The 17,511-nt window shown below is 37.1% G+C and overlaps 1 protein-coding gene across 1 annotated transcript in view; it reads left to right on the forward strand.

Moving 5' to 3' along the window:
* LOC127437205 (SUMO-activating enzyme subunit 2) overlaps positions 1-17,511 on the forward strand; it is a 19,976-nt gene continuing 2,465 nt past the window's right edge. Inside the window, exons 1-16 of the mRNA XM_051691984.1 lie at positions 1-187; positions 2,596-2,679; positions 2,767-2,837; positions 2,957-3,021; positions 3,137-3,237; positions 3,383-3,504; positions 3,689-3,756; positions 4,043-4,164; positions 4,325-4,424; positions 4,564-4,715; positions 7,482-7,575; positions 7,943-8,055; positions 9,735-9,890; positions 10,125-10,221; positions 10,332-10,437; positions 10,524-10,663. Of these exons, the coding sequence (XP_051547944.1) occupies positions 47-187; positions 2,596-2,679; positions 2,767-2,837; positions 2,957-3,021; positions 3,137-3,237; positions 3,383-3,504; positions 3,689-3,756; positions 4,043-4,164; positions 4,325-4,424; positions 4,564-4,715; positions 7,482-7,575; positions 7,943-8,055; positions 9,735-9,890; positions 10,125-10,221; positions 10,332-10,437; positions 10,524-10,663 (1,732 nt within the window). The 5' untranslated portion in view covers positions 1-46. The remainder of the gene's footprint in view (positions 188-2,595; positions 2,680-2,766; positions 2,838-2,956; positions 3,022-3,136; positions 3,238-3,382; positions 3,505-3,688; positions 3,757-4,042; positions 4,165-4,324; positions 4,425-4,563; positions 4,716-7,481; positions 7,576-7,942; positions 8,056-9,734; positions 9,891-10,124; positions 10,222-10,331; positions 10,438-10,523; positions 10,664-17,511) is intronic.

Raw genomic sequence — 17,511 nt, forward strand, 5'->3', positions numbered from 1 at the left:
TCCCCGCAGCCCCGCAGAATCAAACTGCTGCTCGTCCGAGCCGACAATGGCACAACTGGTGGGACCTCTTCGCAAAGAGCTCGCCGACTCTCTCTCCTCCTGTCGGGTGTTGGTGGTCGGGGCGGGAGGCATAGGCTGCGAGCTGCTGAAAAATCTGGTCCTCACCGGTTTCAAGAATATTGAAGTGGTAAGTCGGATAAAGGCGGACTCGCTTTGTGCTGGATGGGTTACGTAGGCCCCATTGTCACTCGACCCCCGTCTATAAGCACCAACAATGTAATAGAGACAAAATAAAAACGATGGTCACGCGCCTTATATAATGGTATATTTACAGGGAGTTTTTTTTAATGCTGTGTTGCTGCTGGTGCAAACTTTGATATAAAGAACAGTTCATTTGTGCTTTTTTTTCGCGCCATGTTCTGTGGCGTTCAGTGGTCCTCCTTACAGATGTTGAACATGGTAACAATAGTTTCTGTCGGAGTTTCATGGTTGCTGAATTTACCGTTTGTGCAAAAGAACTCCTAACTTCATAATGGACACCACTGTATTGAAAAATAAATGTCTGAAATTTGATTAAAGGGTTCAAGAAGGTAGCATACCAATCGGTTATGATTTTACAGTAGTAACAATGATAAAAAAGTAGAAGTAACTATGGCAACTGGTTATCATGGTAACAATTTGTATGGATTTTTACCAGCTCGCTGAAACAACATGAAAGTCAGCCTTTATTAAAATAAAAGCCTTTATGTAATAGCGCATATATATATATATATATATATATATATATATATATATATATATATATATATACACACACACATACACTGGCGGCCAAAAGTTTGGAATAATGAACAGATTTTGCTCTTATGTAAAGAAATTGGTACTTTTATTCACCAAAGTGATCAACTGATCACAATGTATAGTCAGGACATTAATAAAGTGAAAAATTACTTTTACAGTTTTTTTTAAAAAAATTCAGAACTTCTTAAACTACTTCAAAGAGTTCTCATCAAAAAATCCTCCATGTGCAGCAATGACAGCTTTACAGATCCTTGGCATTCTAGCTGTCAGTTTGTCCAGATACTCAGGTGACATTTCACCCCACACTTCCTGTAGCACTTGCCATAGATGTGGCTGTCTTGTCGGGCACTTCTCACGCACCTTACAGTCTAGCTGATCCCACAAATGCTCAATGGGGTTAAGATCCATAACACTCTTTTCCAATTATCTGTTGTCCAATGTCTGTGATTCTTTGCCCACTTTAACCTTTTCTTTTTGTTTTTCTGTTTCAAAAGTGGCTTTTTCTTTGCAATTCTTCCCATAAGGCCTGCACCCCTGAGTCTTCTCTTTACTGTTGTACATGAAACTGGTGTTGAGCGGGTAGAATTCAATGAAGCTGTCAGCTGAGGACATGTGAGGCATCTATTTCTCAAACTAGAGTCTCTGATGTACTTATCCTCTTGTTTAGTTGTACATCTTGCCTTCCACATCTCTTTCTGTCCTTGTTAGAGCCAGTTGTCCTTTGTCTTTGAAGACTGTTGTGTACACCTTTGTATGAAATCTTAAGGGTTTTTTTGGGCAATTTCAAGCAATGTATATCCTTCATTCCTCAAAACAATGATTGACTGATGAGTTTCTAGAGAAAGCTGTTTCTTTTATTTTGCCATTTTTGACCTAATATTGACCTTAAGACATGCCAGTCTATTGCATACTGTGGCAACTCAAAAACAAACACAAAGACAATGTTAAGCTTCATTTAACGAAACAAATAGCTTTCAACTGTGTTTGATATAATGGCAAGTTATTTTCTAGTACCAAATTAGCAATTTAGCATGATTACTCAAGGATAAGATGTTGGAGTGATGGCTGCTGGAAATGGGGCCTGTCTAGATTTGATCAAAAATGACTTTTTGTAAATAGTGATGGTGCTGTTTTTTACATCAGTAGTGTCCTGACTATACTTTGTGATCAGTTGAATGCCACTTTGGTGAATTAAACCACACATTTTCTTCCGAAACAGCAAAATCTGGACATTATTCCAAACTTTTGGCCACCAGTGTATATGTGTGAGTGTGTATGTATGTGTATGTATGTGTATGTATGTGTGTGTGTGTGTGTGTGTGTGTGTGTGTGTGTGTGTGTGTGTGTGTGTGTGTGTGTGTGTAATTTTTTTTTCTATTGAAAAAAAAAAAGGCAAGTAATGCATTTGAACTACACATATGCATGTTTCAAGGCTGGCCATGCAACCAGTTTGTATGATATTGTGATTAGACAGTATATGCAAGTGATCATGACTTGATTCCAGGGTTTTTGGCTGTTATACTTAGGAATAAGTCTTATTGTCGGGGAGTGAAGTCAAACAAACATGCACGTTGAATGATACGCTGGTATACTGTTGTTATGCACCAACCATTTGCGGGTTTGTACTTTACCTCCCGAAAGGTGTCTTTAGAAGAGATAAGAAGATATGATTGATCTAAATATTTACATCTCTTAATTTGTGTATGGTGGTTTCATGGTGACATCTGGGTTTTCTCTTTTTAGATGAGTACCAACTCATAGAATTTCTTTGCTATTGACTTTTCTTGTTTACAGATTGACTTGGACACCATTGATGTCAGCAACCTCAACAGACAGTTCCTGTTTCAGAAGAAACATGTTGGAAAGTCCAAAGCTCAGGTAATTGGCACAACTGACTCCAAGCCATGTGTAAAAGAATTACAGGCATGTGTCAGATTTGTCTGTAATGATTTGTCTGCATTTCAGGTCGCCAAAGAGAGTGTGCTTAGGTTTTGCCCTTCTGCGAATATCACTGCCTATCATGACAGCATCATGAAGTGAGTGTAATCGCTTAATTTGGGGTTCTCACGTTCGTGGAAAACCTGAAAAATGAGGGAATTTGAGGGAAAAGTTATGTAGAGTTATTTATTCATGAAAATATTTATGTCTGTTATAGCCCAGATTACAACGTAGAATTCTTCCGGAATTTCCAACTTGTTATGAATGCTTTGGACAACAGAGGTACGACAGACTTCTGCAAATATGAATGCGAGCACTACCTTTGTTCCAACTGGATTAAAATCCAAAGTGGTAAAAAAAAAGTGTTCTGCACTGATTGTCAATTCTGTTCATGCAGCGGCCAGAAATCACGTCAACAGGATGTGTTTGGCTGCAGACATTCCCCTCATTGAGAGTGGCACGGCGGGTTATCTGGGACAGGTTACTGTTATCAAGAAGGCAAGACACATCTGTTACAACAACAGTCACTTTGTGGACAAATATTGTTCTCTTCAAGGTTTAGAATGAAATAGCATCTTTTCAATGTTTTTGAAAGGTGTTTGTATATTACAGCATTCACGTTTTGCAAATTTCCAATCCGCAGGGTCAGACAGAATGCTACGAGTGCCAGCCGAAGCCCACACAGAAAACCTTCCCAGGGTGCACCATTCGCAACACGCCCTCTGAACCCATTCACTGCATCGTGTGGGCCAAATACCTCTTCAAGTAAGTTTTCTGGAATAACATCTGTCCCGTCACAGCACGGTGACAAAATGAATATTGTTCCTAATTAAATGAACCCTTTTTATATGAAGACTTGGAAAGTATTGGCTTTTTGATTCTTGAGTTATTCTAATTATTGGAAGTAATTGGCATAACCGTAACATGTCTTTATAACTTGCCTTTACAGTCAGCTATTTGGCGAGGAGGATGCGGATCAGGAGGTTTCACCTGACACAGCTGACCCTGAGGCTGCCTGTGAGTAGCAGCACATTGACATCAGCTCTTCTGCAGTTTATAATTTACCTCCTCAATGATCCACAGAAGTTTTCGTGGTACTTTCTGCTTAAATAAACGAAGTATAAATGTAGGGTTTGGCTCATCAATGAAACTAGCTTTTAAATATGGTCAGACACTTTATAATTGTTCTGTTTATAAAGTTCTGTTCATACTGAAAGTGTACTTAATGTTCAGCATTTGTGGTTTAGTGTTAGTGCCTTTTTTCCTGGAAAGCTGATGTTTGTGTGATGTTTGATGATAACAGGGAACCCTGCAGAAGCAGCAGCCAAAGCTACAGCCTCTGACCAGGATGGAGACATCAAACGAGTGTCCACTAAAGGGTGGGCTCGCTCCACAGGCTACGATCCCGTCAAACTCTTCAATAAGGTGAGAGTGGGTGTTAAAATCCCACCATTGCCTTCAAATGATCACAACTACAGACTTTTTGTTTTCACTTTTTTTTATTGAACTTTGGTACTGTTTTCAAGGGCCAGGTTGTAGAAGTGGTCTAAATTGATTTTGTTCTAATTTCTGTGGTGTGTTTCAGCTTTTTAAAGATGACATCATGTATTTGTTGACCATGGATAAGTTGTGGAAAAAGAGGAAAGCCCCAGTACCTCTAGACTGGACAGAAATCCAGCAGCATGGTGAGTTATCATCAAGTATATGAACATGAGCTCTTTTGCACACAAGTGAATGGTCTTATATGACCATATATAGAATAGTAATTATAATCATAACAATGGCCATAAGTGTTAATAAAGCTGTATTGTGTGTGTGTGATAGCATGTTCTCAGGAGGAGGCCTGCGGCACAGGTCTGAAGGACCAGCAGGTGTTAGGTGTTCAGGGTTACGCTCAACTCTTCCAAAGGAGTGTAGAAACCCTCCGATCTCAGCTGACAGAGAAGGGTGACGATGCAGAGCTAGTTTGGGACAAGGTAAGTGAAGCAATGTAAAATGTACAATATACTTAGAATGTTTTACTTTATTTTCAAATTCGTGTATTCAGTTTTAAAAATTAGGATGCACAATAAATCAGCGACTATAATGATATCTCCCAGTGTGTCAGCATCAGTTTGAATTGGCCGATATTGGACAAGGATAACATTAGGCCTGTCACGATAATTACATTATCAACTTATCGTATGATATATGGACATGACCTCGATCATTTTTGCTGAGCTCGATATTGCCCATTGTGTTTATATGCGTGTTTGTTTACATAAGAATGAATGTCACCAACATTGTAGCCAGTCGCACTGCTTCTGTCCTCTCGTCTGCTCTCTGTGTCGGAGGCAGGGCTCATGCAGCTATTCCACACACACAGAGCGGACAGTGACAGGTGAAGATTACGTGTTACTCGAGGCTAATAGGTGTTTTTCCCGTCAACTGCATAATTCCAGCCTGAAAGTTCGGAAGTATACATGGACTTGGTTTCAAAGCCACATTCCACAGCTCTGGTGTGGGAATATTTTGGCTTTAAGCCGAAAGATGAGAGCCCATTGACGTCAGCCAACAGGTCTCGACATTATCGCTTAAACAAGTGGAAATTTTGAAAGGGCAAGTTTAAGAGAATTTTACTTGCAAGACCGGACAATTAGCCTGATTAAAATCTCAATAACCAATGTTGGCTCAATATTGCAGGGATTGAGCACAATTTTAATCATTTGCGTTGCCCTCTCACCCTCTCGCCTTCACTCGTGCAGCTTTCAACAGCTTGTGATCATGTTCAGTGGGGATGCGCTTACCTACTGAACTTTAGATTTTACATATATAAACGAGTATAAACCTGTTAATTGGACATGCGAATGGTGTTATACCGCATCTCTATATGGCGAGTGATGTGATAAAAAGGTTGTTCCTGTTTATAATCAACAAAGCTGTCTTCATCGCAAGCGTGCAACGTTGGAGAAATCAAATTTTGTCTCGTCACGTTGTGGCGCTCCCTCATAATACAGCAGGAAAGGTAGAAATAGCAAAACGCTTTGTGTAATAATACCATCTGTAGAGTGAAGACAAACGCTTAAAACAGACTTATGCACCCGTTACATCTCTCATCTTTCTAGAGCTCCATCTAATGTATGTATCCGAGGTATTTTCTCTGCCATTTGAATCAGTCAATTTTAATAAGTATATAGCAATATACATGATAATAATATTAACACTATATCATTAATAAATTACACACAATGAAAACATTATCTTTACACCTGTTTTGAATATATAACAACTGATTTAGCAGCAAGGTTCTCTCGGGATTTTATCTGTTAACATTTTCAATGCATTTTGTCAATATTAAACAACCATTTTTAATGCAACTGGTAAGAATTGAATTGGACTCAAAGAGAAGATTTACCCAAAAATGAAAATTAGGTAACACTTTACAAAAATGTTCCATTTGTTAACATTAGTTAACTACATCAGTTAACAATAAACACCACTTTTATATAATTTATTAATCTTGGTTAATGTTAATTCCAACATACAGTATATTAATACATATTCATACATAAAATAAAAAGTTGTATATGTTAGAATTAGTTCATGCACTATGAACTAACATTAACTAAGATTGATAAATGCTGTAAAATATTGTTCATTGTTAGCACATGATAGCTAATGCATTATCTAATGTTAATGAAACTTATTGTAAAGTTTTACAAAAAATTCTGTCATCATTACTCACCTTCATGTTGTTCCAAACCCGTCTGACTTTCTATCATCCGTGGAACTCAAAATTTTTAGACGTTAGGGAGAATGTTAGTTTATGGGCGTGAACAGTGACTGTGACTAACATTCTGCCAAAAATCTAATTTTGTGTTCCTCAGAAGAGTGAAATTCATACAGGCTTGAGGGTTAGTAATGATTTACCATCTTCCTGCAATGTGTTCTTAATGGTTCTTAGGTGTAAATTATGACGATGGAGGCTTTTTTTCTTACATCTTTTTGTTTATGTCTCCGAACAAGTAACTTTTTTTATTCGGACAAGTGAATGATCAATTTACTTGTCCGAAGGACAAGCACATGACAATGCTTAATGTCGAGCCCGGGCCCGTATGTCGACTTTGTTTAAAAACAGTGGTAATGAAAATTGTCAATACAACTAACCTAAAAGCTTATCTAAAACATAACCATCCTATCCAGTTTTCCGAGCTGGGAACAAAAACCGTAGTTGGAGATGGAGAGGGGCCTTCCCGACTTAATTTATTATATTTTTTTTTTTGACATTCCAATTTCAGTGTCTGAAAGTGTCTCTTTGAAAGGGTGTACTTGCATTATTATGCTATTATATTATCATTATGTCCGTGGCATAAAATGCTCTTAAAATGACAATAAGATCGTTTATCGGAATTATTTCTGGGACAGTATATCGTCCACCAAAAGTAATTATTGTGACAGGCCTAGATAACATGAGGGCTTAGTTTTCCACATTCAAACAGTATGCTTGAGATAATAAATAGGAAAGTTCTAGATATTGGTATAGAACAACAGACAATAGAATAGTTTTATTATGTCGGCCATGGATAAAAATAATTATTGTCTGTCTTTTCGGACAAAATGTCTTTAGCGTTATATCCCTATTTTAGCATTTTGATTTCTGATATGCATGTGCATGAATCTCTTAAAAAATTAAAATAAAAACCCTTAATCTTACAGTCAGATGTTTAGTGTAAAACCCACTTTATTTGTGCCAATGTTTTCAGGACGACCCTCCAGCGATGGACTTTGTTACAGCGGCCGCAAACTTGCGCATGAACGTCTTCAGTATGAACATGAAAAGCTGCTTTGATGTCAAATGTAAGCGTTTGGAAAGTTGTGTTGTCAGTGCACTTAGCATGATTACAAATATTTAACTATTACTTTTTATTGCATATTTAAAAGCAAGATTTTTAGCAGAGGAGAGTTAATGTTGCACTGTTTATCAAACAGAAAAATTCAAGAAAATATAAAATCCCACTTTGGCCTAAAAAGTTGTTTTACTCCTAAACTCACTAAGAACATGTAGGAAAAAAGTGCTTCAGATAAATGCTGCTTCATTTTATTATCATAAAACTATGAGTTCTAGATCCTTTTTCTGGGAAATTCATTAATTCAGACTTTTATTTTTCAATAATGTTGGTATTGAATTGAATGTGGCTTAAAACCTTTGTTTCTTTTCATCTAGCCATGGCTGGGAACATCATTCCAGCAATAGCCACCACTAATGCCGTCATTGCCGGTCTTATTGTTCTTGAGGCGCTGAAAATTCTCAACTCAGACTTCGAGCAATGTCGTACGGTGAGCTTGCGGTGATGCTTCTACAGATTATGATCAAAACTGTGACAAGCGTGAACCAGATAGCATCATGTCCTGTGCATCTTGCTACACTTATTCACCTGTGGCTTAAAGGTGCTATATGTAAGATTGACAACAAGTGTTTGAAATGGGTACTGCAGTCCATATTCAAGATATTGGAGAGTTGTCTGCCCCGCCCCAGACTCTAAGCTCATGCTGGTTGCCAGAATTAGGACACAGGAATGAACGAAACTGAAAATGTTTTACTATTTAACGACATCAAATTGGATTTGTGCAAATGTAGGCCACGAGTAATACAAAATGTATTTAAATTGCATTACATCAACTTCCTTTGTTTCAGCTACATACTTGTGTATTGATATTAGGATATACACTTCACAAAGGGGGTTGAAAACAAATATCGATTCAGATACTGACTGGTCTGAAAGTGTTCCACTTGATAGACATCCAATACTGGACAGTGCCGGGGGCATCAAGTGAGGCTTCTTCAAGTCCCTCTTGCTAAGGGTGGAGGTGCTCGTAACTAAAAAAATATGCCATAATCAACCTATGTACACAGAAAATTGTACATCATTGAACTAAAACATCTACCTAGTACTCAAACGCTAGCGACATTTCACCACATTCATTGATTCAGTCACAAAATACAATAAACTCTTCTAAAACGGATGTAAGGTTTACATTAGATAAAAACTGTAGAAAGTAGCTAGGGATGGGCATGAGTAATGTTACTCGATTTGGACGTCAGTATTCATTAAACCTATAGAGTTTTCGCATTCGTAAATTGAGTCAATTTTGAGTCAAGCTTGTGGTTTCTGTCGTATTTTTCTGTCATGCTGGTTGTTGCCGATGTAGTAAACAGCCGTGGCCCGTCCACTCCACCGCATTAGTCGGAATCACTTCACCGGCTGTGTCTCGCTGCCTTGAAACCAGGCTGCACATTAATCACCGAGTATGAATGCAAGTACTCAAATGTTGAATTTACTCAAAATGTCCATCCCTACTAGTAGCCGAGATGAATTAGCTAATTTTAGGTGACGCTTAATGCTTACCTGTTAAGCTCCAACTCAGCATCCATTTTAAAGGATTTCTGGGCTTTAAGCTGTCTCCATCTTCCAAAGTCATCTCCAATATTTATCCTTGTTTTACTACGCCTCTGGTCATGGTGGTTTTTAGACGGATGACGAGGCTTTTTAGGTCGGGTGAATCTGTTATCTCTGATCCAGTTCGTTTGCTGGCTTCCATGGCTGCAGCACGCAGTGTTGTTTGCCTGCAAACTTGTTCAAATCTGGCAACCCGGCAGTGTCAAATACTGTTGGTGTGAGGGCAGTGGGCGGGATCACACAGGCCAAAACATAAACAGAAATTCTGGCTGGAATGCAAACTTCAAAGTAGAATATACTGGCTGTAGCACTGTTAACGGAGAAGCCAGCATTTCAATTTAGCATGTTTCCTAATTCTCTAATGACATATTATGGTCATTTTATGATTTAGTACAGTAAAAATATTACATATAGCACCTTTAAGATGGCACTATCTCAGCAATTGTTTCATCTGAGAATTGACTTTGGGAAAATGTTGTCAAGCAGAATAACTTTACTTGGTAATTTCTTTATCAGAAAAACTTCGGTTATGTGATCACTTCATGTTTTTGTCTCTAGATCTTCCTGAACAAGCAACCCAACCCCAGGAAAAAGCTTCTGGTACCGTGTGCACTGGACCCTCCCAATTCAAACTGTTACGTGTGTGCCAGCAAACCTGAGGTCACAGTCAAACTGAACGTGCACAAGACCGTTGTACAAGCCCTTCAGGACAAGGTAGCGACAGTCCTTGGAATCCACTACAAGTGTCTGTTTTCACATTTGAGGCCTACAAAAAAAAAAAAAGTTAAATTCTGGATATTGCATGACAAGAAGTCTTGGTTTTCAATATAATGAAGCAGTTTGCTATACTTAATGTTGACTGTCATTTTCAGTGTTTTTGTACTAGTTTGTTAAATTGTCAGGATTAGTAGACTCCCTCATCTCATATCTGTGGTGTTGCATTATCAGATTTTGAAGGAGAAATTTGGCATGGTGGCACCAGATGTGCAAATTGAGGATGGCAAAGGAACAATTCTCATTTCCTCAGAGGAGGGAGAGACTGAAGGTGTGATTTAAATTCTATGTGCAGTTTACAACTCTGACTCTAGAGCACATCTTACACAAGTAACAAATCCTAGCTTTGTTTTAATGTTTCTGTGTCTTGTCTCTCTGTAGCTAACAATAACAAATTTCTGGCTGATTTTGGGATTCGGAACGGGAGCCGTCTTCAAGCAGATGACTTCCTTCAGGATTACACGCTTTTGGTCAATGTACTTCACAGGTGAGTGTATGTCCATGAAGCTAGGAATTGTAACTTTTTTACTACCGGCACTTGAGTTTCAAAGTCTTGTCTTGCATTCATTGTAGTGAGGAGTTAGAAAAGGATGTCGAGTTTGAAGTGGTGGGTGACGCCCCAGAAAAGGCACCAGCTCCAAGTGCCCCAGAGGAGGGGAAAAACATTACCAATGGTAACAAAGATTCAGCCCAGCCTTCTACCTCATCTAAAGGTAAGGTCATCACAAGTAGCCGGCGAACTTTAGACAAAACCTTACTGTTAAAGCTTAAGTTTTCTTTTCTGTGGCCCTAACAACATCCAGTGGATTTGCAAAAATGAACGTTTCCAAACTGACGTAAACTTGCTTGTTAGCCAAAGTTATGTCCAATTTATGAATGAATCTTGTCAGTTCTTATCAATGAATCAGTCAGACAGTTCTCAGTTAAAAAGATTGGCAAATTGTTCTGAATTTGAATGAAAATCCTTATTTAGTAACTAACAATAGCCTAGTTTCCATCCACTTTTCACGCTGTTTGTTATCGACACAGTGAAAATGCGTTAAAAAAAACTGCGACATTTGCCGTCTTCTGCCTGTTTCCATTCAAACGGCCTTTTATCTATAAAAATGGTGTGCGTGATGACGTCATGCCTAAAAAACACTTTGTTGCATACGTTTTGGTTTATTGCAAAGAAATCTGCCCTTAAGCCGTTTCCATACAGAAATGTGTGTTTATCGCTAATTGTGTACCTTTTGCCTCCCAGATGTCCCTAATGTTTTTCCTCTTAAGTTTTGGTAAAATGGGGAGAGTATTGAGACAATTCATTGAAATTAGCCAGCGTACTGTCATTTTAATTTCACAAATAAATCCAATCAAAAGGGAGCAGTTGCCCTTCTGGTAGGACTGTAATATTGGTCCTGATGTTGTGCCTATCGCAGGTTGCCACCGGTTCTGGCCCTGTTCAAGCTGGCAACCTGCACCAAGTAGTGGGGGAATCTTTCAGTCTTAGTGTAATGATCATACATCGATGTGTATATGCTGTGCGCACAGCTATTAAAGAAAAATTTATGCGGTGTAATATCAGGGTTTACATATATAATACATTCCTGATATTCAATAGGCTATTTTGAACAATCATCTAATCTAAAGCATTGCCATCACAACTGCATTATGTCCCGCATATTTGTCCAGCAACTTTTAATGACCAACTGAACTTGATTGTCATCTAAAATTAATTTTAGCATCATAATGCAATTTACATTTTCTGAAGAAGCTCAGCAAATATGATCCGAGGTAAAGCTGGTTAGATTTAAAATATTTAAAAGTAGTGCCCGGCCGATATATCGGTCGGCCGATATTAGCCTTTCACCGATATATCGGTATCGGCGTATATTTTACCGATATGCGCTGATATGAAAACTATTTTTCAGAACATATAATGCAGAAAACAATGCTTTAGAATTGGTGTCATGGCGTAGTTTGTCCAGCAGAGCGCGCTCCGACTCCATTGTTTACAGAGCTGACTCTGCGCTGACGGTGGCTCTGCAGACAGGGTGGAGTTAAACGGTGTGGATTTTAGTGGTCTCTTTTCCTTAAATTGCTAACTAGTTTGTGAAATACATACTGGAAAGTTAATAAAAAATGACCCCATCGTTTTATATAACTAATATAACGTTAACCCTGTCCCTGACAACCATGTCATTCATGTTTATCACATCTGTTTGCGTTAGCCAGCTATAGTTTGTCAGTGCAGTCAGTAATGTAGCAGATTGAAAGGTAAACATCAGAGCATCTTTTTGCAGCTCAGCAGACAACGGTACGGTGGCGGATTGTGTGTGGTGAGTGTTGATTTCACGCTTTGCTGTTACCTAATTGGTGAGACGCAATGCTGGAAAGTAAATAAAGTCCATCTTTTACTCTCCGTGGCAACGAGCTTACAGCTAACTAGCTAACCAAATAGCTACTTTCATTGTTGTCAGCGTGTAAACATGTATTCACTAGGGATGTGCGCTACGGCTATTTGACTGTCGTTTAAACTGAAGTTTTGTAACCGACTAGTCTAAAGAGAAACCAACCTTCAAAAAAAGTGTGTTTATGCAACCCATTTAAAATACTTAACCTATTCCAAATCCAATGCTAAATTCCACTGAAAAGGGGCATTTATCTGCGACGTGCTCGCCTTGAATTATGATCATTGTACATTAAATATAGAACATGACAAGCATTCACTGAATCAACATTAGCGAAAATTTTATAGACATTTATTGAAAACAATTGAATGAATAGTTCAGGATCAATAGAACAACCATTAAAAGCCTGTTATAAACGGAAATCACCAAATAAAAGTTACTTAACATATTAAAACAGTCAGGACATTGTTGAAAATAATTAACAGGTAGACTGCGCTGAAAAGTTGCGTGTATTTCACAACGTGCAGTCGTGTATTAACCATTGATCTAATATGACAGCTGTTCGGTATAGAACGTTAACCAATAACAGTTACGATGTAAAAAAAGTTACGATGTTCTAGGCCATAGGATAGAAAAAATAGGCCTGTGATGTAGTCTACAATAAACCTAATGTATTCTAAACATGACGTGAACACAGAATAAAAGCTAATTTATCCCGTTATGCAGTCGGCACCTTGTTGAAAAATAGCCTTCTTAATCAGCAGATTAAAAAAATGGCATACCTAGTCTAAAACAGTTATTTTCTAAGCTACTTACTCAAAAGCATACATTTTTTGATGAGTAAAATTAACACGTCGACATGGTCGGGACTTGACTCACCTGAGGCGTTTATCCTGCGCTTGAAAAAGCCTGCTCAGCGGAAAAATAACGTACAAGCATGCACAGATGTAAAGAAGACTCAAATGTGAAAATATTCATAGGGACTTTAAAACATTTGGAAAGCCGATTCCCGCACCACCGAAGTGATTTCATTACTACTTTGCTGAGTTTGCTTGTCTAGCGAGAGGACATTTTCCTGCGTGCATCGCGAGAGAGAGAGGGAAGAAGCACGCGCAGCCTGAGGTGAAATTAAACTCTGTATCTGCTCCAGATATCCTCTTTTTTAAATAATATTTGTATTAATTCTATTCAAAATATGTAACATTAATATGACAGTAATTTAAGCACAGCCTCTGTAAAAATATAAAGCCAAACGTAAATGTGTAAAAATGATTATCAGTTTAATGGGGGGAAATATTAACCAACTAGTAATTCCAGTGTCAACTGGCAGCATCAGAACCATTTAGTTGACTAGTCTCGCACATCCCTAGTATTCACCAAACTGTTTTGTTCAGGATTCACAGTTTGGTACCCCCTTCAACCGAACAATTCCAGTCGTTGCATTTACAAAATGTAATATTTAAAAGTATGATTTTCCAGACATTAAAATAGGATGCGTAATACAAGTAGATTTAATAAATAGTATATTCGCCCTGTGTAAATAATAATATATAGGAACTGTATCTAAAATAAATGAGGGGTGATAAATACTAATACAACAGGCTGGAAAAATAGACATTTATTCATTTTAATATCATATATATTATATTTTTAATGTGTTAAAACTTGACACCAGGCGAAACACCCTAAAAACGGCACCGTTAGATCGGTTTCATGCTGAAGAGCCGCTTAAAAGTCCATTTTTTTTTTCTTCTCTCTCGTAAATGTAAATGAGTGTAAATGCCGACACCATCCAGGGTTCCCGCAGATCCTTAAAAATTCTTAAATTAAGTTTTCCAAAATTTAAGGTCATAAAAAGTCTTAAATATCTTAAATGATACAACAAAAGTCTTAATTTTTATTTAAAGAGGTCTTAAATTTGGGGGCAGAAAGACAGGAATCGTGAGATGACCTAATGTGATTATCAAAATTCAAAAGAATATGATTTAATTAAATAAATGCACGCGCTGCATCCTTCAAAGTGAAAACGCAGCACTGTATTTTCTCCAAGCACGCGGGGGCTTGTGAGTGTTTTCCGCTGTTGCAGAGCAGTTCGCAGTCATTAGGCTATATTGAAAATGTATGATAAGCTATCACTAAAGATCAACTGTTGATGAAATATGACAATGTTTAGTTTTAATTGTTTATATTGTAATAAGTTGTAGAATACTGTAGGAGTGCACAATTGATATCCTTTATTTGTTTGAATGAGCAGCTGGAAGCAGTGAAGTGCAAACATTTCAAAATAGAGTTTCTGGTGTATTTCAAAGTTAAAGTGCCTTTAAAAGTGCCCCCACATAAATTGCATCTGTTATTTAATTAAATTGGACTCTTGTAGCCTCTGTCTAGCCCTCCCCATCACAGAACATTTAATAATAGGCTACCAATTTAAAAAAAACTATTGGCAGACTAACTGGCTTTCTTTCAACACATTATCGGATCGGCACAATCCAATATGGTCTACCTCTAATTTGTATTTATTTATATAATGGTACATCAACCGATTTTAATGTGATGGTCTGCACTTATATAGTGTCTTTTTTAACCTTAGCGATTCTCCAAAGCGTTTTACACAGTGTCTCATTCACCCATTCACACACCAATGACAGCAGAGCTGCCATGCAAGGCGCTAGCCTGCCATTGGTAGCAACTTGGGGTTCAGTGTCTTGCCCAAGGACACTTCGGCATGTGGAGACATGTGGGCCGGGAATCGAACCCTGCGATTAGTGGACAACCTGCTCTACTACCTGAGCCACAGCCGATATATATGTGGAAAACATTATGTCTTGAATATTTTAAACTTGCAAATAGCCTACCCTGTTTTACTGATATGCAATGTTAAGGCTGTGTTGAATGTGTGCCCCTGCCTGTTTAAGTAAGAGTCTGTGATACATGATTTATTTTGTGATTGTTTTGGAATGGGGATGCTGTATTAATTGTATTTGTTCAGGTCTTTAAAAAGGTATTAAAAGTCTTACATTTGATTTTAAAAACTCTGCAGCAACCCTGCCATCATATATGTCGAAAGGACTGATGCCTGTCAACCAAAACATGAGCTCATTGATGTCATTAAATGACATAAAAATGACTTTTTTATTCCATCAGTTACTCCTGATCGGAGGCTGCCGTATATATTTAGTTTATACGTAGGGTTACATCCTACATAAATGTAATGGTGCAATGCTCAAATATTTAGTATTGCGTAAATTGTGACTTAGTGCCCATTTATGCCACAACTAAGCTAAACTGTAATGTACGTATAGCTGGTGCAACCGGCCCCTGATGTTTATTTAGCTATTTATTTTATTTTTATTATTTATTTAAATGGTCAGCATTTGACTGATACTAAACAGTACTGTTGTTTATTTAGTTATTTATTTTATTTTATTTTTATTCTTTATTTTAATGGTCAGCATTTGACTGATACTAAACAGTACTGATGTTTATTTAGTTGTTTTATTTTATTTTTATTTATTCTTTATTTAAATGGTCAGCAATTGACTGATACTAAACAGTACTGATGTTTATTTAGCTGTTTATTGTATTTTTGTTCTTTTCTCAGTGTTCATTTCTAGAATTTGTTGACAATGTATAATAATAATAATGTCAAATATTCTTTGATAAAAATATTTAAGAAAATAGCCTTCTGAGTACCTTTGCATAATCATATCGGTGCAAAATCGGTGAACAATCCACATAGAAAACGTCTGTTTTCATTCCAGCTCAAAAATTAGCTAAAATTACCATATCGGTAATCAGTGAATTTTCCCTCTCTAAAATCGTTATCGGTCTCAAAAATCCCATATCAGTCAGGCTCTATTTAAAAGTTTTAAAATGTTCAAAAGCTAGTTTTCTGAAAGTGAACTCAGCATTGGCAAATAGTTCTGACAGTTTATGGTCTTGGAAAAAAAAGTGTAGAACATTCTGAGAATGTCATTCAGCTGACTTTTATCATCTACAGAACAGGGCAAGGCTAATTTAAGTTTGCGTTAAGAAAGGGCAATTATATAGGCCTAACAATATTATTTTTTTCGTTTGGTAATGAATTATTTTATTTAATGCTTTATTCATTTGGTAGGCTAATTTTATTTAATATAATACAGGGAATTTTGCTGGAATTTTTTCAAAAGTAAGCAAAACAACAATTTTATAGAACTGGGCTAAATGTTAGTGTTCCAAAAAAACACACTGATGCATTTCTCCTAGTATTGTGTATTTATTTTTTCATTTAAAACATCTTTGTTCACAGAAATATGTTTTTGTATTGTGGGATAATTCCATGACTGCTGTCTATTATTTTGAATGGTGTGGAAAAGCAACTTTAATAAATAAACGGATGGCTACCGCAATTAAATTAATCACAAACAGTGGCCATTAATTTGTTCTCCGTGCACTTGACGATGTGCATGATATGGAAGTGTCATGTTTGCAGTATCGGATCTGTGCTATGCTGCTAAGATAAATCCATAATCACGTACAATAAATTGCTTTTCAAGGATGTATACCATCGTAATGATTAACACAGGCTAACGATTGGGGTAAATTCTGCCATGTGATGCTACATTTTTGCGTTAATGTCAATTTTCTCATCAAAAAGTGTTTCCAAACCAGTTTTTCGTGATTTTTGAAATATCGACATAGTTTATGTGCTAGAGTTAAATGGAAAAATATTATGTCGACACGTGAAACACGTGACTGGGAAATTATGAAAATGAATTGGTAAAAAAAAGTATGGGAACCCTGCATATAGATGTCTCTGCATGTTAAAGGAATATTCTGGGTTCAATACAAGTTAAGGTCAATTGACAACATTTGTGGCATAATGTTGATTACCACAAAAAATAAGTTCAACTTGCCCCTCCTTTAAAAAAGCATAAATCTGGGTTACAGAAGTGAATGGGGCTAATATGTAAACATTACGTTTCAAAAGTATAGCCACAAGATGTAAACAATATGCGTGTTAACATGATTTTAAGTGTTATAGCTTGCTAACCTTATCTGTGTGAATTTATTTCCAATTTGACAGCTTTATAGCAATAACATTACCTGGTAAAAAAAAAAAAAAGCCCAACAAATCCTGTAATTCCACAAAAACAACAATTGAAACTACTTTAAAACTCAAATAATACACA

Source organism: Myxocyprinus asiaticus, chromosome 48, assembly GCF_019703515.2.
Source record: "Myxocyprinus asiaticus isolate MX2 ecotype Aquarium Trade chromosome 48, UBuf_Myxa_2, whole genome shotgun sequence".
Lineage (NCBI taxonomy): Eukaryota > Metazoa > Chordata > Actinopteri > Cypriniformes > Catostomidae > Myxocyprinus > Myxocyprinus asiaticus.